General features: G+C 44.9%; 1 protein-coding gene across 1 annotated transcript in view; it reads right to left on the bottom strand.

The window, feature by feature from the left end:
• The window catches only part of LOC126203802 (uncharacterized), a 279,323-nt gene that overhangs the window by 124,655 nt on the left and 126,954 nt on the right, over window positions 1-27,714 (bottom strand). The window contains exon 7 of the mRNA XM_049938169.1: window positions 8,991-9,065. Within this exon, the coding sequence (XP_049794126.1) occupies window positions 8,991-9,065 (75 nt within the window). The remainder of the gene's footprint in view (window positions 1-8,990; window positions 9,066-27,714) is intronic.

Here is a 27,714-nt window from a genome sequence, read left to right as displayed (position 1 = left end):
CCCCAACATCGTGCAGCCCGCCTCCAGTGGTGTCGCGACAGGCGTGAATGGAGGGACGAATGGAGACGTGTCGTCTTCAGCGATGAGAGTCGCTTCTGCCTTGGTGCCAATGATGGTCGTATGCTTGTTTGGCGCCGTGCAGGTGAGCGCCACAATCAGGACTGCATACGACCGAGACACACAGGGCCAACACCCGGCATCATGGTGTGGGGAGCGATCTCCTACACTGGCCGTACACCACTGGTGATCGTCGAGGGGACACTGAATAGTGCACGGTAAATCCAAACCGTCATCGAACCCATCGTTCTACCATTCCTAGACCGGCAAGGGAACTTGCTGTTCCAACAGGACAATGCACGTCCGCATGTATCCCGTGCCACCCAACGTGCTCTAGAAGGTGTAAGTCAACTACCCCGGCCAGCAAGATCTCCGGATCTGTCCCCCATTGAGCATGTTTGGGACTGGATGAAGCGTCGTCTCACGCGGTCTGCACGTCCAGCACGAACGCTGGTCCAACTGAGGCGCCAGGTGGAAATGGCATGGCAAGCCGTTCCACAGGACTACATCCAGCATCTCTACGATCGTCTCCATGGGAGAATAGCAGCCTGCATTGCTGCGAAAGGTGGATATACACTGTACTAGTGCCGACATTGTGCATGCTCTGTTGCCTGTGTCTATGTGCCTGTGGTTCTGTCAGTGTGATCATGTGATGTATCTGACCCCAGGAATGTGTCAATAAAGTTTCCCCTTCCTGGGACAATGAATTCACGGTGTTCTTATTTCAATTTCCAGGAGTGTATATCGATATTGTCGTTTGTTAATGCAGATGTAACTGGGTGACTATAAGTAAAGTTCACTGTGGTCTTCTAACGTAGAATGTCAACATCTATTAATTTTAAATTGCCAGCAGACACGTTTGTTATGTTTGTGGACATTACATTGGAACTTAACAAATGAGACATAAAGTTGCGCCTGGTACAAAGCTCTGTAAGGCGTAACGCACTTATTTCAGTGTCATGTTCAAGACCAGTATGTAACATTGGTTTCCTATGCGACTACCGGCAGCTGCCGGTGTGGTTTGGAGGGTTGGCTATGTGAAACAAGAAAATGTATACGATCTGCAATTCCTGGAACATGACGAGTAGCCTAAGAATTAAGACAACTGTTACTTCCGTGTGGTGGATGTTACACATTACAGAAGCACCAATACCAGAAAAATATATTCCATATCCTAGCGTACCGTCGTCTGTTGCTACAGTACCCAATAGTGAAGAGCTGCCAATTTCACCACCACCGAAACAGCATACTAGTGAAAACGAGGTAGAGACAAATTCAACTCATAACAGTGATTTCAGTTTAAATGATGAGAGAAATATAGAATTGTGGCTCTTAAATCAGTCGAAGTTGGATGATCTTGTTAGGAAGTTGCAAGTAACCAAACCAAAGACTGAACTTCTTACACTTAATCACTATAAGCACTATAACTTGGTCGAAAAATCCAATAACATAACAAAATACAAGGTACGCCATGAGGATTTGTATGCTTCTACCAAACGTAAGGAAATCTTTGATTTGTAGTGATGTGCTTCTGTTGTGATGTTAATGGTTTCTTTGAAAACATTACGATTCCTTAATAACCATATCAATGGCGTATTTTTATAGACAGTGCAAGTAGACGTCTCAAAGCTGTCCTACTTCACTATGGAAACCAGTTTTCATACCAGTAGCCGACTCTACCACTTAATGAGACTTACGAAAATTTTAAGCTGCTCTCGGGAAAACTAAAATATGGATGTAACAAATGAGATGTTTGTGACGATTTTGGGATATATTCTGGGTCTTCAAGGTGGCTGTACCTAATAATCTTGCTTCCTTTGCCTGTGGGATAGCAGAGGAGATGGTCAGCATTACACCAAGAAAGAATGGCGAACAAAGAACTCGATCCAAGTGCCCACAACGTAAGAGGGGAACACCATGTGTCTACGTAGAATACTCTGTTACCCCCATTTCATATCAAACATGGCCTTGCTAAACAAAGGACCAAATGTTTAGATAGAAACATTGAGGCTGTGACCCTCATGAGACAAATGTTCCCCACATTATCTGAAGCAAAAATTAAACGGTGGAATCTTCACCGAACCTCACATTCCCGTGAATGAAAAGAACCTGTATATACAATGGCTCTTGACAGACGAAATGCTTGGGATGCTTTCAAAATAGCACTGTTACAGTTTATGGTCAGCGACAGAGGTGAGAGCTACTTGCAACTGATACAAAATTTGATACACATTTATCGTGTGTTTAGGTGTAGAATGGCGGTGAAAATGCACTGTTTGTTCTCTCATACAGGCTTCCTTAGGTCAAATTTAGGAGCTGTAAGTGAAGAACACAGCGAACGCTTGCGCCAAGATATTCAATGCATAGAAGGGAGGTATCAGGAACGTTGAGACTGTGCTACGAAGGGAGACTACGTGTGGGGTAAACTTCGATCGGAATGGTCTGAAGAACGCAAGTCGATCAAACGTATATTTTAGAATCTCACCATTGTTTAATGAAGTTCCGGTGTTATTCAATATTTTTGCACTTATACCCAGAATTCTTGTTACATTTCTTCTACAGGACTCTAGTCATATTAAATAAGCGTGCAATATTAGTAGCTCTTAAGAAAATAGAATAAAATCATTATAACATCCATAATTTTGACACTTACGAAAAACTACTTACACCGGCTGGTTATAATTAACGTGCAGCTACTCACAGGGGTTCAGTGTAGGCTATAGTTGTCGTATGGAACCGATTTGCGGTGGAAAAGGAATAGTTTCAATTTTGGTCGCCAGGTGCAAATCTGGCATTGCGTATGCAAGAAAGACGTACAGAATTTCTTTTCCATATGCAGTGGATTAGGAACAGGACGTGAGCAGGAAAGGTCAGTCAGGTGAGAAAGGCATAATTTTGAGTTCGTTAATAACTACCACTTACACAAATTGTTTAATGTGAGCACCGGAGATGACGAATGCTGCATCCGTAAAACTACGTGATGAACTGTTTCTCGTAGCAGTTTCAGTGGAATCGAAGAAATGTATTACTGTATACTGGTCTTCAGATCAGGTAGAGACCGAATGTGTACGTTAAACGCGTTCTTTTAGATGTCTCCAGAGCTGAAATTCACATGGATTCAGGTGATCTTGCAGGCCATGCATCAGGAAAATCTGTGGAGAAAATACTTTCGTGGACGTTTGCATGAAGCAAATCTTTCACTGGGACGAGAGACATGAGTTGTTGCCAAATCTTGCATGAAAACAATGTTTTTCACGCATTTGTGCTCTTCCACAGCAGGAATCACTTGCTGTACAAGGAGGCTCGACAAGGTGCACACGTCACGGCACCCCGACAGGATCCCTTCAAAGTAGAATGGACCGAGAATAAAGATACTTGTGAATTCACACCACACAGTCACACACGGGAAGTGCAGTGGCTCTTCGTACACAACACGCTATTTTACATTACCCTAAATTCAAAGTTCTATCTATTCACTGCACTCTCTAGGGTAAAATGTGCCTCGTTTCTCCACAGAATATTTCCCGGCGGTGTGTCATCAACTTCGATCTCTGCCAGAAGCTTAAGAGCAAATTCAGAAAGTTGCTACGTGTCATGAGGTTTCCGTTGCTGCACCGTCTGGATCTTGTACGGGTGGCAGTGTAAAATAGACCTCAAAACTTCCCGCACTGTTGACCACAGGATACACAATTCTCGTGACACTGCACAAGCACTAGCACTAGCTGGAGCACGTGCTGCACCGTCAGTTACATTAACGGCGATCTCGTCAAGAACTTCCACCGCGGTAGGTCGCCTTCCTCTTCCAAGTGGCACACCCAGGTCATACGTGTTTCCGAATTTCATTATCATCTTCTTTAAAAGATATGAGAACATCGTGTCTCTTCTCAGATCATTCAGCCAGCGACATTCTCCCAAAGCAACACTGTAACTGCTGCCGTTCACATAAACTACATTACTGGCCATTAAAATTGCTACACCACGAAGATGACGTGCTACAGATGCGAAATTTAACAGACGGGAAGAAGATGCTGTGATACGCAAATGATTAGCTTTTCAGAGCATTCACACAAGGTTGGCGCCGGTGGCAACACCTTCAACGTGCTGACATCAGCAAAGTTTCCAACCGATTTCTCATACACAAACAGCAGTTGACCGGCGCTGCCTGGTGAAACGTTGTTGTGATGCCTCGTGTAAGGAGGAGAAATGCGTACCATCACGTTTCCGGCTTTGATAAAGGTCGGATTGTAGCCTATCGCGATTGCGGTCTATCGTCTCGCGACATTGCTGCTCCCGTTGGTCGAGATCCAATGACTGTTAGCAGAATATGGAATCGGTCGGTTCAGGAGGGTAATACGGAACGCCATGCTGGATCCCAACGGCCACGTATCACTATCAGTCGAGATGACAGGCATCTTATCCGCATGGCTGTAACGGATCGTGCAGCGACGTCTCGATCCCGGAGTCTACAGATGGGGACGTTTGCAAGACAACCATCTGCACGAACAGTTCGACGACGTTTGCAGCAGCATGGACTATCAGCTCGGAGACCATGGCTGCGGTTACCCTTGACGCTGCATCACAGACAGGAGCGCTTGCGATGGTGTACTCAACGATGAACCTGGGTGCACGAATGGTAAAACGTCATTTTTTTTCGGATGAATCCAGGTTCTGCTTACAGCATCATGATGATCGCATCCGTGTTTGGCGACATCGCGGTGCATGCACATTCGAAGCGTGTATTCGTCGCCATACTGGCGTATCACCCAGCGTGATGGTATGGGGTGCGTTTGGTTACACGTCTCGGTCACTCTTGTTCGCATGGACGGCACTTTGAACAGTGGACGTTACATTTCAGAAGTGTTACGACCCGTGGCTCTACGCTTCATTCGATCTCTGAGAAACCCTACATTTCAGCAAGATAATGTACGACCGCATGTTACAATTCCTGTAAGGGCCTTTCTGGATACAGAAAATGTTCGACTGCTGCCCTGGCCAGCACATTCTCCAGATCCCTCACCAATTGAAAACGTCTGGTCAATGGTGGCCGAGCAACTGGCTCGTCACAATACGCCAGTCACTACTCTTGATGAACTGTGGTATAGTGTTGAAGCTGCATGGGCTGCTGTACCTGTAGACGCCATCCAAGCTCTCTTTGGCTCAATGCCCAGGTGTATCAAGGACGTTATTACGGCCAGAGGTGGTTGTTCTGGGTACTTATTTCTCAGGATCTATGCACCCAAATTGCGTGAAGATGTAATCACATATCAGTTCTAGTATAATATATTTGTCCAATGAATACCTGTTTTATCATCTGCATTTCTTCTTGGTGTAGCAATTTTAATGGCCAGTAGTGTAGTTTCACTAACAGCGCACGCTCTGTCTTCTTGATAGCGATACTGTTCACTCACGTTGTAGTTTATCAAACCACAGCATTGATGTCATACCATCATACAAATAGTGTACAGAGCCAGATTTGCTCCTGCCGGTTACAACAGGAACTAATTCTTCTTTTTTTTTTCCAGCGTGCATCGGTTCCGCATTACCGCGTTAACACATCTACAAAGTTTCGCTGCCATACAATAATTACAGGCCATGCTGGACCTCCACGAGTAGAAGCACTTTAATTATAACCAGTCTGTATATTCACAAACGGCACCAGAAAATTAAGCAGTAAACACGAAAAAAAGTAATAACTCCGTCAAATATTGTTATGTAGTATAATTATGAACTAGGCGCTTAAGGAGGGAGTAGCGCAAAGAAATGTTGATCGCTATACCGGAAGATGCGTAAGACATCTGCGCTTGTTTCGAGTGAATACCAGAGCTCGGCTGAACAGAAAAATAACGCTACGGCCCGGACAGAAATCGCCGACACCGGTGATTTGTTATTGTTAACATCATAACTCTACAAAAAGCCCTATTATATTGTCTAGGTTCCCTCTTACATTTCATTCAGAGCAGACGGCTGCGCTCTGGTAATGTACACACATCAAAAAAAGTTTTGCATCACCACGGTTCCCAGAACTCCTGAAGATAGACATTGACTGTGCATATTGTATCATAGACATAGTCCCTTTGACTGTTCATAGATATCAGTAAACCCACGCTCGCGGGATTAGCCGAGCGGTCTGGGACGCTGCAGTCATCGACTGTGCGACTGATGCCAGCGGAGGTTTGAGTCCTCCCTCGGGCATGGGTGTGTGTGTTTGTCAAATGGTTCAAATGGCTCTAAGCGCTATGGGACTCAACAGCTGTGGTCATCAGTCCCCTAGAACTTAGAACTACTTAAACCTAACTAACCTAAGGACATCACACACATCCATGCCCGAGGCAGGATTCGAACCTGCGACCGTAGCAGTCGCGCGGATCCGGACTGCACGCGTAGAGTGTGTTTGTCCTTAGGATAATTTAGGTTAAGCAGTGTGTAAGCTTAAGAACTGATGACCTTAGCAGTTAAGTCTCATAAGATTTCACACACATTTTAACATTTTGAACTAAACCCGCCCAGACTTGTAAACAACCATGCATGAGCAGCACCTATTAGACGGAGGGGGTCCGACAGGTGATCAGATCCAGTCATTTTAGCAGGAAGGAGGTACACCGCTCGTGTTGTCTGTAATTCAACCATGCCTAGACGGTCAATACCGCGGTTCGATCGCGTCCGCACTGTTACTTTGTGTCAGGAAGGGCTCTCAATAAGGGAAGTGTCCAGGCGGGACTAAAGCGATGTTCTTCGGACATGGAGGAGATAGCGAGAGACAGGAACTGTCGATGACATGCCTCGCTCAGGCCACCCAAGGGCTACTACCGCAGTAAATGACCGCTGCCTACGAATTATGACTCGGTGGAACGCTGACAGCAACGCCAACATGTTGAATAATGCTTTTCGTGCAGCCGCAGGACGTCGTGTTACGACTTGAACTGTGAGCAATAGGCTGCATGATGTGTAACTTCACTCCCGACGTCTATGGCGAGGTCCATCTTTGCAATCACGACACCATCCATCTTTGCAGTCACGACACCATGCAGCGCAGTACAGATGGGCCCAACAACGTGCCGAATGGACCGCTCAGGATTGGCGTCTCGTTCTCTTCAAAGATGAGTATCGCATATTCCTTCAACCAGAGAATCGTCGGAGACGTGTTTGGAGGCAATCCGGTCAGGCTGAATGCCTTAGACATACTGTCCAGCGAGTGCAGCAAGGGGGAGGTTCCCTGCTGTTTTGGGGTGGCGTTATGGGGCCGACGTACGCCGCTGGTGGTCGTGGAAGGTGCCGTAACGGCTATGCGGTACGTGAATGCCATCCTCCGACCGACAATGCAACCATATCGGCAGCATATTGGCGAGGCATTCGTCTTCATGGACGACAATCTTGTGAATGACTTCCTTCAGGATAACGACATGGCTCGACCAGAGTGGCCAGCATGTTCTCCAGACATGAACCCTATCGAACGTGCCTGGCATTGATTGAAAAGGGCTGTTTATGGACGAAGTGACCCACCAACCACTGGGTTCAAAAAATGGTTCAAATGGCTCTGAGCACTATGGGACTCAACTGCTGTGGTCATAAGTCCCCTAGAACTTAGAACTACTTAAACCTAACTAACCTAAGGACAGCACACAACACCCAGCCATCACGAGGCAGAGAAAATTCCTGACCCCGCCGGGAATCGAACCCGGGAACCCGGGCGTGGGAAGCGAGAACGCTACCGCACGACCACGAGATGCGGGCCCACCAACCACTCTGAGGGATCTACGCCGAATCGCCGTTGAGCAGTGGGCCAGTCTGGACCAACAGTGCCTTGATGGACTTGTGGATAGTATGCCACGACGAATACAGGCTTGTGGCAATGCAAGACGACGTGCTACTGGGTATTAGAGATTCCGGTGTGTACAGCAATCTGGACCACCGCCTCTGTAGGTCTCGCTGTGTGGTGGTACTACACGCAGTGTGTGAGTTTCATGAGCAATAAAAAGGGCAGAAATGATGTTTATGTTGATCTTTATTCCAATTTTCCATACAGGTTCCGGAACTCTTGGAACCGAGGTGACGCAAATTTTTTTTTTTTTTTTTGATGTGTGTACAAAGATCGTAAATATTAACACCGCAACACAAAGAGCTGCGTTTAACGTGGTTCCGTGACTAGAAAGCTAGACTGCTGATAAATGGCGAGACATTTGTGTTCGGTGATGAATTGTGTTTCTGCATTAACCAGATGACGACCGTCTGCGAGTATGGCGGCAACCCGGTGACAGGCCGGTCACATTCTCAGTAATGTTTTGGAGACGTACCGCGGTGTTGTTCCTGGCGCCACGGTATACGGGGAACACCTGTTATGACTTCCGGTCACCGCTGGTACTCTCAGAAAGAACTCTGAGGCCACATTGGCACATTCGGGCAACCTGCGATCTCACGTGTTACCTCTCAGACTGCTATGATGTTTGGAAATGTGACTCTATTTTCTAGTTACTGCAATAGTATCACATAGCTACCAATCCTTAAAGATTCGTTTCGTTTCTTCCTCCCCTTCCGGGTATTTCACTTTTTTGGTCAGGCAACCTGGCAGTGTCGCGTTTCGATTTCCACTTTCAGCTGCAGCTCACGTATATGGTTACTACTTGTGAGATAGATTGCTCAGACGTTGCAAGACGGTTCAAATGGTTCAAATGGCTCTGAGCACTATGGGACTTAACATCTGAGATCATCAGTCCTCTAGAACTTAGAACTACTTAAACCTATACTTGGGTTTAAGTAGTTCTAGGACATCACACACACCCATGCCAGAGGCAGGATTGTAACCTGCGACCGTAGCGGTCGTGCGGTTCCAGACTGAAGCGCCTAGAACTGCTCAGCCACAACGGCCGGCTGCAAGACGGGAAAGCTCAGAATTCCTCTGCTGGACCTCACACTGTACGCTGTATAGAAACACTTACTCTGATTTTGTGCAGCTCTTGAATGCAGGGCCCTGGCGATAAGTCCACGTCGCTCTTTCAGTACCTGGAACTGGTCTGTAACAAAACAAAGACACATTGTGGATTTGGACAGATAATGCTTTGTCGATGTGTGGATGTTTACAGTTATCAGTTTCCATTAACACACATTTAAACAGAATGAAAATAAGAGAGGTACAGGCGAGAGAGAACCGGTGAGGGCTGCTCCAGAGTCTGGATAGCTCAGGCGGCAAGAACATTGTCCGCAGAAAGCACGGTTTCGGGTTCGAATCGCAGCCTGGCACACAGTGTTAATCTGTCGGGAAGTTTCAGTGATAAATGCACGTCGTTCTTATTCACATTTCTTTTTATTTAATTTAGTAATGCAGGCAGCTCTCCGAATCCTACCTGGTCATCTTCCAGTGTATTCGGGTACACATCATACTTTTACATCGCTGTTGACTATTTATACGTACAGCAGCAAAAGATTCCTAATTGACTACACTTATCACATTCCTTTAAAATCCACACTAATATTATAAATGAGAAAGTATGTTTGTCATCTTTTCGCGAGTAAACGACTCGCATGATTTTGATGAAATTTGGTACGGAGATAGCTTGAATTTCGAGGAAGAACATAAGCTACTTTATAAAGTGAGTAGCACAAAACATTTATATGTGTGAAGAATATAACGTGAATTAGGTAAGTACACTGCTGGAAATGGAAAAAAGAACACATTGACACCGGTGTGTCAGACCCACCATACTTGCTCCGGACACTGCGAGAGGGCTGTACAAGCAATGATCACACGCACGGCACAGCGGACACACCAGGAACCGCGGTGTTGGCCGTCGAATGGCGCTAGCTGCGCAGCATTTGTGCACCGCCGCCGTCAGTGTCAGCCAGTTTGCCGTGGCATACGGAGCTCCATCGCAGTCTTTAACACTGGTAGCATGCCGCGGCAGCGTGGACGTGAACCGTATGTGCAGTTGACGGACTTTGAGCGAGGGCGTATAGTGGGCATGCGGGAGGCCGGGTGGACGTACCGCCGAATTGCTCAACACGTGGGGCGTGAGGTCTCCACAGTACATCGATGTTGTTGCCAGTGGTCGGCGGAAGGTGCACGTGCCCGTCGACCTGGGACCGGACCGCAGCGACGCACGGATGCACGTCAAGACCGTAGGATCCTACGCAGTGCCGTAGGGGACCGCACCGCCACTTCCCAGCAAATTAGGGACACTGTTGCTCCTGGGGTATCGGCGAGGACCATTCGCAACCGTCTCCATGAAGCTGGGCTACGGTCCCGCACACCGTTAGGCCGTCTTCCGCTCACGCCCCAACATCGTGCAGCCCGCCTCCAGTGGTGTCGCGACAGGCGTGAATGGAGGGACGAATGGAGACGTGTCGTCTTCAGCGATGAGAGTCGCTTCTGCCTTGGTGCCAATGATGGTCGTATGCGTGTTTGGCGCCGTGCAGGTGAGTGCCACAATCAGGACTGCATACGACCGAGGCACACAGGGCCAACACCCGGCATCATGGTGTGGGGAGCGATCTCCTACACTGGCCGTACACCACTGGTGATCGTCGAGGGGACACTGAATAGTGCACGGTACATCCAAACCGTCATCGAACCCATCGTTCTACCATTCCTAGACCGGCAAAGGAACTTGCTGTTCCAACAGGACAATGCACGTCCGCATGTATCCCGTGCCACCCAACGTGCTCTAGAAGGTGTAAGTCAACTACCCTGGCCAGCAAGATCTCCGGATCTGTCCCCCATTGAGCATGTTTGGGACTGGATGAAGCGTTGTCTCACGCGGTCTGCACGTCCAGCACGAACGCTGGTCCAACTGAGGCGCCAGGTGGAAATGGCATGGCAAGCCGTTCCACAGGACTACATCCAGCATCTCTACGATCGTCTCCATGGGAGAATAGCAGCCTGCATTGCTGCGAAAGGTGGATATACACTGTACTAGTGCCGGCATTGTGCATGCTCTGTTGCCTGTGTCTATGTGCCTGTGGTTCTGTCAGTGTGATCATGTGATGTATCTGACCCCAGGAATGTGTCAATAAAGTTTCCCCTTCCTGGGACAATGAATTCACGGTGTTCTTATTTCAATTTCCAGGAGTGTATTTTACTCTTCCAAAAAGTTGTTTACTCTCTGACTTACGAACATTGTCATATTTGTGAAAATACTTTTACTGGCTGATATGTTGTACATAACGTGACTCGACGTTGTGAATACAATGCATTCAGAATTCTGAAAGTGTTTAATCGGTACTTCCATAAAAATACCATTAATGCAAGAGTAACTCTGCTACGTTTTCACGACTAAACCTCTGAACCAATTTCTATTAAATTTTCAGTGGAGATATATATGGACGGAGGAGCAACATAAGCTATAGTAGAAACATAAAGAGACGTCGACGCCTAATAGGGTGAAATAGGCAATGAAACAACTTGTTTTACATCAGTGAACATAAACCATGTTAAAGAAATTATTAAATTTGTTGCATATTGTGTCGTTACTTCAGTAGCAAAAAGCACAGATGGGTGCCCCTTCCCACACACTGCTCGACATCGATTATGTGTGTGCCACCACGTCATTATTTGGGGCAACCTGGGAGGGGGGGAGGGAGGGGGGGCGGCTGTACATCACAAGCTCTGTATAACCGAACAGGTTCAAAAATGGTTCAAATGGCTCTGAGCACTATGGGACTTGACTTCTCAGGTCATCAGTCCCCTAGAACTTAGAACTACTTAGACCTAACTTACCTAAGGACATCGTCACACACATCCATGCCCGAGACAGGATTCGAACCTGCGACCGTAGCGGTCGCGCGGTTACAGTCTGTAGCACCTAGAACCGCTCGGCCACTCCGGCCGGCTACCCGAACAGGCAGACAAGTGAGGGCAGCTGATGTTATCACACGTAAAATAGCTTACTTAGCATCACTCAACACAGTAAAAGTACTGCTATACATTAGTTAACAGTTAGTGCATTATATTTTTTTTAAAAATCTGTAGGTACAAACACATTTACTGTCGATATGGAAAATACGCGATGAAGATCCGTTTGGTTTCTGGAAGGGAAAAGGCATAAGACAAGCAGATCTGTCATTGTGCTTAGTAATTTGTGGACTCCGATAGCGTAAAATGGAATAAGATGCTCACAATCCTTATAAGACACATCAGCAGAAGAAGTAAAACTATTCTCCCATTTAGGAAACCAGGTCACACGGGATTGAGCAAGTAAGGAACGTATCGCATGTACTTCTATATCCACACTCAGCAAACAAGCGTGAAATGCATGGCAGCAGGTACTTTCTAATTTTACCAATTATTAGGACACCTTCCTCTTTCACTGAGCGAGGCAGCGCATTGGTTAGCACACTGGACTCGCATTAGTGAGGACGACAGTTGAAACCCATATCTGGCCATCCTGATTTAGGTTTTCCCTTATTTCCCTAAATTATTTAAGGCAAATGCCAGGATGGCTCTTTTGAAAGATCACAGCCGATTGCCTTCCTCATCTTTCCCTAACCCTAGCTTTTTCTCCATCTCTATGACCTCGCTGTCGATGCAACTTTAAACACCAATCTCCTCCTCCTCCTCCTCCTCCTCCACCTCCTCCTTTCTGTTCCATTCACGAATGGAGTGCGGGAAGAATGATTGTTCAAATTCCTCTGTGTGTGATGTAACTGATTAAATCTTGTCATCTCGATCCCTATGCAACCGATTCTTGAAACTTTGTAAGTAGGCTTTCTCGGGATAGTTTATATCTATCTTCAAGAATCTATCAGTTCAATTTCTTCAGCATCTCTGTCACACTCTCCCACAAATTTAACAAACCTGTGACCATTCGTGCTGCCCTCTTCTGTATACATTCAATATGTTACTCCTTTTTGGCATGGGTCCAACATACTTGAGCAATATTCTAGGGAGTGTCGCACCAGTGTTTTGTAAGCATTCTTCAATGAAGACTGACTGTATTTCACTAACATCATATCAGTGGACCGAGGTGTACACCTGCTTTATCTATGACTGTCACCGTGCCATTTGAAATCTCCCCCCCCCCCCACCCTCCACAATATTTTTGCACCAAGATATTGTTGGAGTTGGCCGATTACAGTTGTGACTCACTGATACTGTAGTGAAAGAATATTATGTTTCTTCGTTTTCCGAAATTTATAATTTTACATTTTTGAACATGTAAAACACGTGGCCAATCTTTGCACCACTCTGAAATTTTATCAACTCCGACTAAATATTGGTGCAGCTTTTATCAGACATACAACAGCATCCTCGGCGAAAAGTCTGAGGTTACTATTAATCTGCAAAACCACTAACATACAAGATGAACACCAAAGGTTCCAATACACTTGCCTGCGGCACACGTGAAGTTTCTGGATCCATCGATGACTCTCCATCAAAAATAATATGCTACATTCTTCCTGCCAACAAATCCGCTATTTAGTCACAAATTTCTCTTGAGACCCCGTATTTTTAATGATAAGAGTAGGTCTTTTTCTAAGTCAAATGCTTTTTGGATATCAAGAAATACTGCATTTCCCTGTCTACCTTGGTCCTTGGCTTTCAGGATGCCAGGTGAGAAAAGTGCGAGTCGGGTTCGACAAGATGGATGTGTTGGGAAACCATGCTTGTTTGCATGAATGGGATCATTTCGTTTTAGATACCTCATTACATTTGAGTTCAGAATATGTTCTAAGACTCTACAACAAATGGATGTCAAGGCTATTCGACAGAAGTTTTGTGGATCACTTTTGCTATCTTCCTTGCGGACCTGTTTGACCTGTGTTTTCTTCCAGCTGTTGAGCAAGGTTTATTGTTCCAAGGATCTATGCATATTGTGGTTAAAAGAAGACCTAACCCAGCCGCTAAATTGCTAAGGAATCTGATAAGGATTCTATCAGGCCCTGGAGCGCCTTTCAATTTTTGCGATTTTTTTCTCAACAGCACTGGCGCTAATACCTTAGTCATTGATTTTTTAGTGCTGCGAGCCTTAAATGGGGCAATACTTCTGGAGTTACTCATGTAAAGGAGCATTTGTCCACGGAGCTTAGCGTTCCTGATTTTGCTTTGCTACCTTAATCTACCTTGGCCAGATTATAAATATGAAGGGAGACATAAGGACAGAAATCTATCGACGCATCAAGCTCGGCTGGCAAGCATTTGGGAAGAATTCAAAAGTATTCAGATCAAAAATGCCAGTAAATCTGAAGAAAGCAGCATTCTTCCTGTGATGACGTATGGCTGCGAGACATGGGCACTGAACTCATTCACAAAAGGGAAACTTAGGACAGCACAGAGAACCATGGAGAGATCAATGCTAGGCTATACAAGAAAAGACAGGAAAAGGGCAGATGAAATCCGGTCTGTGACGAAGGTTAATGACATCTTAGAGAGAGTAGTTTCCTTGAAATGGCAGTGGGCTGGCCACGTCGCAAGAAGAAAAGACAACAGATGGACGAAGCTAGTACTGGAGTGGAGTCCGAGAGAGCACCGGAGGCCTAGAGGAAGACCACCAGACAGATGGGACAAAGACATCAAGAAGATCGCTGGTAACACCAGGCAGAGAACTGCCCAAGACCGTCCCACTTGGAGAAGACTTCTGAAAGCCTACCTGAATCCACGACTCGAAGAGTCCACATCATCACATCATCTAATGATTGAATTGGCTGATGATGATGATGATGATGACCTTAATTTCAGTCCCTCCCTCTTCTACGAGTGTCTGAACATTAACTTCGGAGCCATTAACAGGCTTCATCAGAATTTTTTGGGTCTTATTAAAGGTCTACTACTACTGTAATCGTTGAAGGCTTCATGCATTGCTTGACAGCTGCAAGCATTTAATTCAGAATCTCTGTACATTTAACACGTCATGTAGATTGTCGCTGGCGAAGGAATATTTCTTCATTATACACGTATCCACTGATATCAAATATTGATATGGAAACGTGGAAGAGGTTCCTCAAATTTTATTCTATGAAAGTGAAAAGTTGAAACTCTGAAATCTGGAAAGCAATTAACTGGATACATTTGAAACATGGTATCATCGAAGAAGGTTCAAAATTATAAGGAACAATCAAACAGTTTGCGTTTGAGGGCGTTGCTGCAGCGTATGTGCAACATAGCGCGACTCTGATGCGAGTATATAAGCACCGGTATTATGGAAAGGTGCGTGGTTGCAGTAAATGCGAAAACGAAAACTATAGCGACATAATTACCAACTTCGTCCAAACAGGACCAACAAGCTGTTATTCTTTTCTTGGTTGTACAAGAACAAACACCGACAGATATGCACCGGAGAATGAAGAATGTGTATTGGGCGTCATGACTGCCGGAAATCACCGTCCGTGAAGGCTACGCCAAGCGATGCAGCTGCTTCATCATAACGCACGTCCCCATAACGCAAATGTCCTAGAGGGCTGATCTCTCCCCATGCAATTATGATGGCTTCGCTGCCTTGAAACAGACCCTGAACGTCGACGATTCTTGTTGGACGAGGATGTGTAGCAGGCAGTTACGGACTTCTCCACACAGCAGGACACGGCGTTTTCAGGATTGCCTCAATACTCACGGTGGTTTTGCCTGAATGGCATACCGTCTCAGGACTGCACTGCCTTCAAATGGAAACTTTTCTGAATACAAACACATCAAAAAAAGTTTTTCATCACCTCGGTTTTGAGTGTTCCGGAACCTGTATGGAAAATTGGAATAGACATCAACACTAACAGCAGTTCCGCCCTTTTTATTGCTCATGAAAACCACACATTGGATGTTGTACCACCATACACCGAGACCTTCAGAGATGGTAGTCCAAACTGCTGTACGCACCGGTACCTCTAATAACCAGTATCACGTTCTCTTGCAATGATGCATGCCTGTATTCCTCGTGGCAAACCATCAACAAGTTCATCAAGGCACTGTTGGTCCAGATTGTCCCACTTCTCAACGGAGATTCGGCGTAGATCCCTCAGAGTGGTTGGTGGGTCACGTCGTCCATAAAAACCCCATTTCAATCCATCCCAGGCATGTTCGATAGGGTTCGTGTCTGGAGAACGTACTGGCCACTGTAGTCAAGCGATGTCGCTATCCAGAAGGAAGTCATTCACAAGATGTGCACGTTGGGGGCACGAATTGTCGTCCATGAAGACGAATGCCTCGCCAATATGCTACCGATATGGTTGCACTATCGGTCGGATGATGGCATTCACGTACTGCCGTTACGGCACCTTCCATGACCACCAGTGGCGTACGTCGGCCCCACATAATGCCACCCCAAAACAGCAGAGAACCTCCACCTTGCTGCATCCACTGGACAGGGTGGCTTTCAGCCTGACGTGGTTGCCTCCAAACACGTCTCCGACGATTGTCTGGTTGAAGGCATAAGCGACACTCATCGATGAAGAGAACGTTATACCTATCCTGAGGGGTCCGTTCGGCACGTTGTTGGGCACATTTGTACAGCGCTGCATGGTGTCGTGGTTGCAAAAATGGACCACGTCATTGACGTCGGGAGTGAAGTTGCGCATCATGCAACCTATTGCGCACAGTTTGAGTTGTAACACGACGTCCTGTGGCTGCACGGAAAGCATTATTCAACATGATGTCGCTGCTGCCAAAGTTCCTCCGAACCATAATCCTTAGGTAGCGGCCATCCACTGCAGCAGTAGCCCTTGGGCGGCCCGGGCGAGGCATATCATCGACAGTTCCTGTCTCTGTGTTGTGTATCTCCTCCAACATCGCTTTGGTTCCATCCGACACGCATGGACACTTCTCTTGTGGAGAGTCCTTCCTGGCACAAAGTAACAATGCGGATGCGATCGAACCGCGGTATTGACCGTCTAGTCAAGGTTCAACTACAGACGACACTAACCTTGAAACTTCCTGGCGCATTAAAATTGTGTGCCCGACCGAGACTCGAACTCGGGACCTTTGCCTTTCGCGGGCAAGTGCTCTACCAACTGAGCTACCGAAGCACGACTCACGCCCGGTACTCACAGCTTTACTTCTGCCAGTACTTCGTCTCCTACCTTTCAAACTTTACAGATGCTCTCCTGCGAACCTTGCAGAACTAGCACTCCTGAAAGAAAGGATATTGCGGAGACATGGCTTAGCCACAGCCTGGGGGATGTTTCCAGAATGAGATTTTCACTCTGCAGCGGAGTGTGCGCTGATATGAAACTTCCTGGCAGATTAAAACTGTGTGCCCGACCGAGACTCGAACTCGGGACCTTTGCCTTTCGTGGGCAAGTGCTCTACCAACTGAGCTACCGAAGCACGACTCACGCCCGGTACTCACAGCTTTACTTCTGCCAGTACCTCGTCTCCTACCTTCCAAACTTTACAGAAGCTCTCCTGCGAACCTTGCAGAACTAGCACTCCTGAAAGAAAGGATATTGCGGAGACATGGCTTAGCCACAGCCTGGGGGATGTTTCCAGAATGAGATTTTCACTCTGCAGCGGAGTGTGCGCTGAGATGAAACTTCCTGGCAGATTAAAACTGTGTGCCCGACCGAGACTCGAACTCGGGACCTTTGCCTTTCGCGGGCAAGTGCTCTACCAACTGAGCTACCGAAGCACGACTCACGCCCGGTACTCACAGCTTTACTTCTGCCAGTACCTCGTCTCCTACCTTCCAAACTTTACAGATGCTCTCCTGCGAACCTTGCAGAACTAGCACTCCTGAAAGAAAGGATATCGCGGAGACATGGCTTAGCCACAGCCTGGGGGATGTTTGCAGAATGAGATTTTCACTCTGCAGCGGAGTGTGCGCTGATATGAAACTTCCTGGCAGATTAAAACTGTGTGCCCGACCGAGACTCGAACTCGGGACCTTTGCCTTTCGTGGGCAAGTGCTCTACCAACTGAGCTACCGACGCACGACTCACGCCCGGTACTCACAGCTTTACTTCTGCCAGTACCTCGTCTCCTACCTTCCAAACTTTACAGAAGCTCTCCTGGAAACATCCCCCAGGCTGTGGCTAAGCCATGTCTCCGCAATATCCTTTCTTTCAGGAGTGCTAGTTCTGCAAGGTTCGCAGGAGAGCTTCTGTAAAGTTTGGAAGGTAGGAGACGAGGTACTGGCAGAAGTAAGGCTGTGAGGACCGGGCGTGAGTCGTGCTTCGGTAGCTCAGTTGGTAGAGCACTTGCCCGCGAAAGGCAAAGGTCCCGAGTTCGAGTCTCGGTCGGGCACACAGTTTTATTCTGCCAGGAAGTTTCATATCAGCGCACACTCCGCTGCAGAGTGAAAATCTCATTCTGGACACTAACCTTGTACCTCTTTCCTGGTGGAATAACTGGAACTGATCGCCTGTCGGACCCCCTCCGTCTACTAGGCGCTGCTCATTCATGGCTGTTTACAGCTTTGGGCGGGTTTAGTGACATCTCTGAACAGTCAGAGAGACTATATCTGTAATACAATATCCACAGTCAACGTCTATCTTCAGGACTTCTGGGAACCGGGGTGATGCAAAACTCTTTTTGATGTGTGTAGTAAGCCGGAACAACGTATAACGTAGACGCTCAAAAGCAAAAGGAACTGATTACTGGGATACCTGCCTTGGAGCCCAGGATTGCCTCGGAAGCAGCAAAACAGGAGAAAAATACTTGAGGCAAAGAAAGGCTAGAAAATTTAAAATGGTTTATGGGAGATGCTGGGTGTAACAGCTAAATAAAAATGGAAATCTAGGACAAAACAAGGAAAGATGAACAACATCGAAGAAGTCCAAACACCGATAATTTAAAAATTACTGTTATATTTTCATCTTCATATATTAACATAACACATAACCATTAGAATTATTTTGTTTCTCGATTCACGACAAATTTCGATAGAAATAGAGTCAAAAACGCAGAATACAACAGACTGCTGGGTATATTTCGTTCGGTGTCGATAACAAAAGTGGCAGGTCTCTGTCGAAATGAGGTGTCAACCTGGAGAGTGCTCGTCTTCACATTTGTTATTGCTGTAAATTATTTCTGTGGAACTGCTAAAAATGATTCTCCAATGTTATCGATTCAGAGAGAAGACGAAGAAAAAAAAAAGTTAATAACGTTCTTCAGGGAATTACCAAGTGGTTCTCCGCAAACTGAAACACAGTATATTCAGTTCTGTGCAACAAATAAAACACACAAGCTATTCAAAAAAATGGTTCAAATGGCTCTGAGCACTATGGGACTTAACATCTATGGTCATCAGTCCCCTAGAACTTAGAACTACTTAAACCTAACTAACCTAAGGACAGCACACAACACCCAGCCATCACGAGGCAGAGAAAATCCCTGACCCCGCCGGGAATCGAACCCGGGAACCCGGGCGTGGGAAGCGAGAACGCTACCGCACGACCACGAGATGCGGGCCACAAGCTATTGATGTAGCTTATGAATAGGTTAGTGTTCCGTACTTTTAGGTGTTCATAGCGATAAAAATCTGAAATGTAAACAACATTTTATTGAACTTTTCAAGCGGCAAAATTCAGCAACTTTTGCTCTTCCCATAATTCCTACTTTGGGAAACACTCGAACATATTTTGTATATTTCCATTCATTAATATGTTACGATATAATTTTCTTGGTATCGCCAAGTACTTCAGAATATAGTAATCATTGCAAATAGTGAGCAATGAAAATAATATACGGTCTTAGCATATGTAGGATAGGGGCAGAATTTGAATACTTGGTTGTTAAATCTGTTTTTCCCTTGTAACAAGAGTAGCGACAAAGACTAATTTCTTAGATTCGATTTACGATTAAGTCGCCGTTCTATTTAGTAATCTGTAAATGACCAATGTAGCAATATACACATACAAATAATGCCAACATACCCTGTAGACTGATGATTTCCACGTAATTTTGACAGAACCAGTGCAAGTTACCTAACAAAGATGTGAGTAACCATCCACCCAGTAAATATGAACAACTTCAGATTGTGCACTTGATGTAATCAATGACAGTTTGCTGCACAAGTAAACATATGGAAGGTAGTCCGCACGAGTGCGAGGAAAAGCTTGTTAGATCTTGAGAACAGCATTTATTATTGACCGGTGGGCGCAGTCATGTCAGTGAAACCTCTACAGCTAACTGTACCAAGTGATAGTAAATGATGTGATATTTTAAACACGATTATACGGAAGACAAAAAGACAGTTCTGTTCTATTGAGAAAGTTTTGGAAAGATTTTGTACAGCTACGAAAGGAGAACTATTTGTCAGTATTTTGTGATTCGTCTGTTAGGTTTGCTCGGCGTGATTGGTTAGCCAATCTAACGTCCTTGGTCCATAAAGCTCGAATCCTGTCAGGCAAGGGGAATCTCGCCATATAATTACAAGTCCTTAGAATATTTTTCAATACGAATGAGTGCTCAGATCGACAAATTAAGCGGGCACTACGGTCAAAATTAACAACGATCGAGGAAGACGTTGAGACGTAGAAAGAAAAAGGAAATCGAATAAACACTTATCTGTTTTGCGCTGCACCAATCTCTGGAAAGATCGCAAAACTTCTACAGAAACATAGTATCTAGTGTATTTCTCTACCGTCAACAAATATTGTCGATGATAAAGAGGATCTAGATCTCCGAAAGCTGGCTGTGCACCGTAACCCATGCAAAAAAGTTATGCCTTATGTGGGACACACTATTAGAACAGTCGAAGGGACTGCAAGGAACATTAGCGATACATCCGACTAAAACAACGAAGCAAATCAGCTGTCGCCAAACATTGCCTTGTATATAACTGTGGAAGGAAATACGACGAGACGTGTATAGTGGTGAAAAACACCAAGTTTGTGGGACGGTGTAATTTAGGAGTTAACCGAAATAAATAAGTCGGTAAACCTTAAAACCTGGATGCCCTTTTCGGTATAATCAAGGCTTGGGGTTCGACACTCAGTTAAAATATCGCCGGCCGTTTCATCCACAAGTGCTGCAAGACGGAGAGAGACTCGGAAGCAGATAGCGGAGCGAGACCAAAAATTCACATTTTGATAGGAGAAGAGACCGCGAGTATGCAAAATAAGAGTTCGCGGCACTTAAGAATGTAGCTTAGAAAGTCGGCGAAATATCATGCAAATAAAAGGAGTCAACAACTTAGGTGAACGTACATTATTCACTGATAGTTTGGGATCCGAACCAGTTCGGAATAGAGGGGAAGATCGAAGAAATTCTGAAGCGCACTCCGATATTTGCAGACCCTCATGGACCTTTGGCAGAAGATGTTATCCGGAGGCTTAAAGAACTTATATTGGGCGCAGACTTACACGAATGTATTGCTTGCGTCGTATACCTCGCATAAGTCACATAAAAACACAATTACAGATACTACTGCACCTGCGCGGCATACGGACAGTTATTACTCCCGCGCTGTTTTCTTGAGCCGGACAGTAAAGCATAACCAATAGCGGAGAGAGGAGCCCTCTATTAATCCTAGTTGTTCCTGAACAAGACGATGCAGGTTATCGCCGAACATTCAAATTTTTTGCTCTAATTTGGCGTGGCGAGAAGACCGAATGTACTTCACAAACGAAGTTTGAATAAAAATTTCAGTCACAATTTTTTCGGTTTTTATTAAATTACACGATGCATTTTGGACTCTGTGGGTCCATCTTCAGGTGCAAATCGTCTAATACGAGTACATAATTTACATTTGCTCTTGGGCGAGGTGAAATGCATTATCCGGTTATGAGAAAGTTATATGTGATCAATAAGATAGAAAACAGTTTAGTAGTACTGCACGTTGAAGAAAATTGTTACACCCTAAATATGTTACAACCGTTGGAAATACATCTCCACAAAATCGAAAAGCCTGAATCTATGTTAAATGAATGAACATATTTCGATAGACAGATTCCTTGCATGTAGCAACTTCTTAAAACTTGCATATATCAACTTCTTAAAACTCAGGTCTCTGACACTATGTCCTAACTGTAGGTTAAACTGTATCTGTGAAGTGTTAGTAAAGAGTTGTAACAAATGTCCGCTGTGAGTGGCTTGATGTGCAACAGCAATATGAATAAACCAACGAATTCTGACATCAAAAGGTTAAAAATGTTCTTTCTTGTTTGTTCAATAAGGTTTTCACTGTTTCTTTCACAGTTTATCATATATTTTCGCACTCGATTCACGAAATACGAAACCTAACATCTAACTTTCTCATAACAGGAAAATGCATTTCACCTCACTGAAGAGTAAATGTAAATCATTTATTAGACGATTTACACCTGAAGATGGACCCACAGGGTCCGAAATGCATCGTGTAATTTGATAAAACAAGAAAAAATTGTGACTGAAGGAGTTTTTACTCAAACTTCCTATGTATTGAATACAGTCAGGTTCAAAACTGTAAAATATGATTAAAACTAACACGAGAATATTTTGGCCAAAAGCCGGCCGCTGGTGGCCGAGCGGTTCTGGCGCTACAGTCTGGAACCACGCGACCGCTACGGTCGCAGGTTCGAATCCTGCCTCTGGCATGGATGTGTGTGTTGGCCTTAGGTTAGTTAGGTTTAAGTAGTTCTACGTTCTAGGGGACTTATGACCTCAGCAGTTGAGTCCCATAGTGCTCAGAGCCATTTTTTGGCCAAAAAGTAATGTGTTTGGGAAAAAAAACGTGTCTGACAAAGAAACAATGCAAACGGTTCATTGCATAATTTGTGAGCTGGAAGTATCGACATTAATGCAGTCTTTATTCTAAAGAGGAAGGACATTATGGTTGAAAGTCCCATCGACAGCAACATCATTATAGATGGATCACAAGCTCATGTTGTTTCAAGGATGAGGAAGGAAATTGGCCATGCACTTCCAAAGGGGCCTGAAGCGATTTCGAAAAATCACGGAAAACCTAAATTTGGATGGCCGGACGCGGATGAGAACCGTCGCTCTCCCGAATGCGAGTACATTGTGCTAAAGACTTTGCCACTGCGCTCAGTAGTGGCTGGACAGAGGTGACGTGCGGGTCGCTTGGTAACCCATGACCAGTTCTTACCAACGCTGAGAGAGTGGAGAACTTGCTGTCCGGGGCAAGAGTTGAACGCCCTCGCTACAGAGGTAGCTCAAGACAGGACGGACTATAGGAAGCATTGCGTTATCGTATTCAAAGCTAACGCCACAGAGATATCTAAAATAGGACCAGTTGTTGTTGTTGTGGTCTTCAGTCCTGAGACTGGTTTGATGCAGCTCTCCATGCTACTCTATCCTCTGCAAACTTCTTCATCTCCCGGTACCTACTGCAGCCTACATCCTTCTGAATCTGTTTAGTATATTCATCTCTTGGTCTCCCTCTACGATTTTTACCCTCCACGCTGCCCTCCAATACTAAATTGGTGATCCCTTGATGCCTCAGAACATGTCCTACCAACCGATCCCTTTTTCTAGTCAAGTTGTGCCACAAACTTCTCTTCTCCCCAATCCTATTCAGTACCTCCTCATTAGTTATATGATCTACCCATCTAATCTTCAGCATTCTTCTGTAGCACCACATTTCGAAAGCTTCTATTCTCTTCTTGTCCAAACTAGTTATCGTCCATGTTTCACTTCCATACAAGGCCACACTCCATACAAAAAGTTTCAGAAACGACTTCCTGACACTTAAATCTATGCTCGATGTTAACAAATTTCTCTTCTTCAGAAACGCTTCCTTGCCATTCCCAGTCTACATTTTATATCCTCTCTACTTCGACCATCATCAGTTACTTTGCTCCCCAAATAGGAAAACTCCTTTACTACTTTAAGTGTCTCATTTACTAATCTATTTCCCTCAGCATCACCTGATTTAATTTGACTACGTTCCATTATCCTCGTTTTGCTTTTGTTGATGTTCATCTTATATCCTCCTTTGAAGACACTGTCCATTCCGTTCAACTGCTCTTCCAATTCCTTTGCTGTCTCCGACAGAATTACAATGTCATCGGCGAACCTTAAAGTTTTTATTTTTTCTCCATGGATTTTAATACCTACTCCGAATTTTCTTTTGTTACCTTTACTGCTTGCTCAATATACAGATTGAACAACATCGGGGAGAGGCTACAACCCTGTCTCACTCGCTTCCCAACCACTGCTTCCCTTTCATGTCCCTCGACCCTTATAACTGCCATCTGCTTTCTGTACAAATTGTAAATAGCCTTTCGCTATCTGTATTTTATCCCTGCCACCTTCAGAATTTGAAAGAGAGTATTCCAGTCAACATTGTCAAAAGCTTTCTCTAAGTCTACAAATGCTAGAAACGTAGGTTTGCCTTTTCTTAATCTAGCTTCTAAAATAAGTCGTAGAGTCAGTATTGCCTCACGTGTTCCCATATTTCTATGGAATCCAAACTGATCTTCCCCGAGGTCAGCTTCTACCAGTTTTTCCATTCGTCTGTAAAGAATTCGCGTTAGTATTTTGCAGCCGTGACTTATTAAACTGATAGTTCGATAATTTTCACATTTGTCAACGCCTGCTTTCTTTGGGATTGGAATTATTATATTCTTCTTGAATTATTATATTCTTCTGAGGGTATTTCGCCTGTCTCATACATCTTGTTCACCAGATGGTAGAGTTTTGTCAGAACTGGCTCTCCCAAGGCTGTCAGTACTTCTAATGGAATGTTGTCTACTCCCGGGGTCTTGTTTCGACTCAGGTCTTTCAGTGCTCTGTCAAACTCTTCACGCAGTATCATATCTCCCATTTCATCTTCATCTACATCCTCTTCCATTTCTATAACATTGCCCTCAAGTAAATCGCCCTTGTATAGACCCTCTATATACTCCTTCCACCTTTCTGCTTTCCCTTCTTTGGTTTCCATCTGAGCTCTTGATATTCATACAAGGACCAGACACTGGCCAAACACGTCACAAATTTAACGCCTGCTGTCCACATTACCTGAAGTGACCGTTTTGTGGACAAGGCACCGCACACCATCAAGCTAGTTGCTGGACCGTAGCTGCTTGACAGTATGATGGCGAAGAATCTAGCCAGGCAACGTTCGTTGATCTACCAGTCTCCACCCATGGATACACCCACTGTGACGTAGTAAACAGAACAGAGACTAATCTGAAAAGACGACGCTCCAGAATGAATTTTCACTCCACGGCACAGTATGCGGCGATATGAAACTTCCTGGGAAATTAAAACTGTGTGCCGGATCAGGACTCGAACTTGGGACGTTTACCATTCGCAGGCAAAGGCATTCCGTAGCACTGGTCATCATATTGATAGTCCGTGATGCGTCAGACATCGTCGCTCCATTCATATGGATATTGTCTGGTCCAAAACAGACTTATTTTCTGACTTAAAGTTAGTGACGCTGTTTTACGATCCAGCACGACCAAACAAACAATAACCCTCTCCTCTCAGGCGTTAGGCGTGTGAAAGAGCCGAGATCACGCATGGCGTTGAGAATGGTCCTGAAACCATCGATTTCTTATTTGTTCGATCCCAACTAACGCGAGGTGTGCTATCGCGCATGGATAAACCGTAGACAAGATACGTCACGCCGTTGTTGAATTCCGACTCCTGCTGGTGGTCGTTTCTCCTGCTTGTACATGGCGTAACATGATTTCTCACAAACAAACAACATTCAGATCCGACTTACGAATGAGAAACCCGTTGTGTAATTTTCCCTGACTGAAGCTCATCAACACATCAGTTCATAATAAATGCTCGAAATGTCTTCTTGTTACTTCTAAACCAGGGGTTCCCAAACTTTTCTTCTGATGGAACACTTTGAGAATCCTGATACTCTGAGGAAACATCTTGTTTGTTTCTAAGTTTAATGAATTTTTTTAAAACTGAGAATATCTTGTTTTGTGAAGTAATTAGCTCAGTTTTAAATTACAATTAATAATATAGAAATAATAATAAAATTTAAAAAAGAATTACTGTCGTCAAAATGTTAAAAGAACGCCATGTTATTAATAGTGTTCCACAGAGCACTTACTCACTTCCCCCGGAGCACCAGTGTTCCGCGAAACATATTTTGGGAAATCCTGTTCGAAACATGCATGCACTCGTTGATCACAGATTGCATTCTTTCAAATACTGCCTGACTGTTTCAAATACTAATTTCAAAGGCTTCCATGTCGCGTCGGTGAAGAGTTTCTGTACCCTGGTGGTCTGCTGCATAGATGAATTGTTGCAGGTGCCCCCAGGGATGATAATCCAAAGGACTGAGGTCGGGAGTACGTGCAGATCATGCAACTGTCCGCCTCTACCTATGCATCTGCCAGATACCAGCCAGTGCATATTGGACATTGAGACTAAAATATGATGGAGCTCCATAACGTATAAGCCTCATGTTTCTTCTTAGTTGCAGGGACGCATGTTCTCGTAGGTCTCGGAGGGTGATCTGAATACATTACCTGCAGGCAACGCCTGTAAGACATGCTAGGAAAACGTATGGCCCTATCAGACTTCTTCTTTTTCTGGTTCCTATCAGTTCCGGATGTTGGTAGTGCTTTTTCTGTCACTTGCAGCTCTAAATAGCTCTGTAGATGTTTTAGAGGTCCACGTTCTGATAAGCCAGGATATTCTTCTCCGGCCAACGCTTCTTTTTCCTTGCAGCATGGTCTGGAAGAGATGGTATCTGTTGGTGTTCCGCATGATGTTTCCCAGGTACTGGATCTTTCTTGCTTTCACGGTGGCCAGTACTTCTTTCTCTTTCTTCATTCTTCGTAGAACCTCGACATTTGTGACATGCGCTGTCCACGGTATTCTTAACATTCTCCTGCACTGCCACATCTCAAAAGCCTCCAGCCGCTTACCTAACGATTCTGTTAGAGTCCATGTTTCAGCAACGTAGAAGAGGGTGGAAAATTAGTAGAAGTCTGATCTTCGTCGTCATTGCGAAGCCATGATTCTTGAAAAGGTTACTCATGTTATTGAAGACAGCCCTGGCTTTTCCAGTTCGAGTTCACATCTCATCAAAAGGATCCCACTGGTCATTTATTGTAGTGCCAAGGTACGTGTAGTTATGTACTTGCTCTATGTGATTTTGGCTTATCTTAATGTGACATGCAGGGACTCTGTTTTTACTGATTATCACTTTTTTCGTTTTTTGAGGTTTGACATCTAGACCACATTCAGAGCTTTTTTGTGCAAGTGTATCGACAAGGTAGTGTAAACTATCCTCACTATCAGAAAATATTACTGTGTCCTCATCAAGAGCTTCCTTAAAGATGTGAATAGATGTTGAAAATCAGTGGGGATAGTATACAACCCTGCCTTACACTTCGTAGAATGTCTATGTCTTTTGTGTTTTCTCTGTACAGTCTCACAGAAGCCGACTGGTTCCAATACTGGTTTACAATTATACGTAGGTCTTTATCATCCAAGCCAATGCTTCTTAAAATGTCAACAATCTTCTGGTGTTTTACTCTGTCGAAAACCTTCTGATAGTCAATAAAGCAGGCATAAATGTCGCAATTCACGTCTCTGCACTTTTGAAAAAGTACCTGGATACTAAACAATGCTTCGCGCGTGCCAAATGCATTTGTGAAACCAAAATGTGTAGAAGAAATTTGTTCTTCACAGATCTTGTAAATTCTTTGGTGAACGACCCTCAGAAAGATCTTTAGCAGGTGACTCACGAGGCTGATGGTGCTGTATTCACCACAAGTCTTAGCTGCGGGATTTTTGGGCTTCTATGATCTATCAGACAGTCAGCTAGAATTCCAGCGAATTCGTTCATCTTAAACTGACGTCTAGTCTGTACTGTAGCATGATGA

This window comes from Schistocerca nitens, chromosome 9, assembly GCF_023898315.1.
Source record: "Schistocerca nitens isolate TAMUIC-IGC-003100 chromosome 9, iqSchNite1.1, whole genome shotgun sequence".
Lineage (NCBI taxonomy): Eukaryota > Metazoa > Arthropoda > Insecta > Orthoptera > Acrididae > Schistocerca > Schistocerca nitens.
Note: the sequence above shows the minus strand (reverse complement) of the source record. Positions and strands in the feature narration are given on the sequence as shown.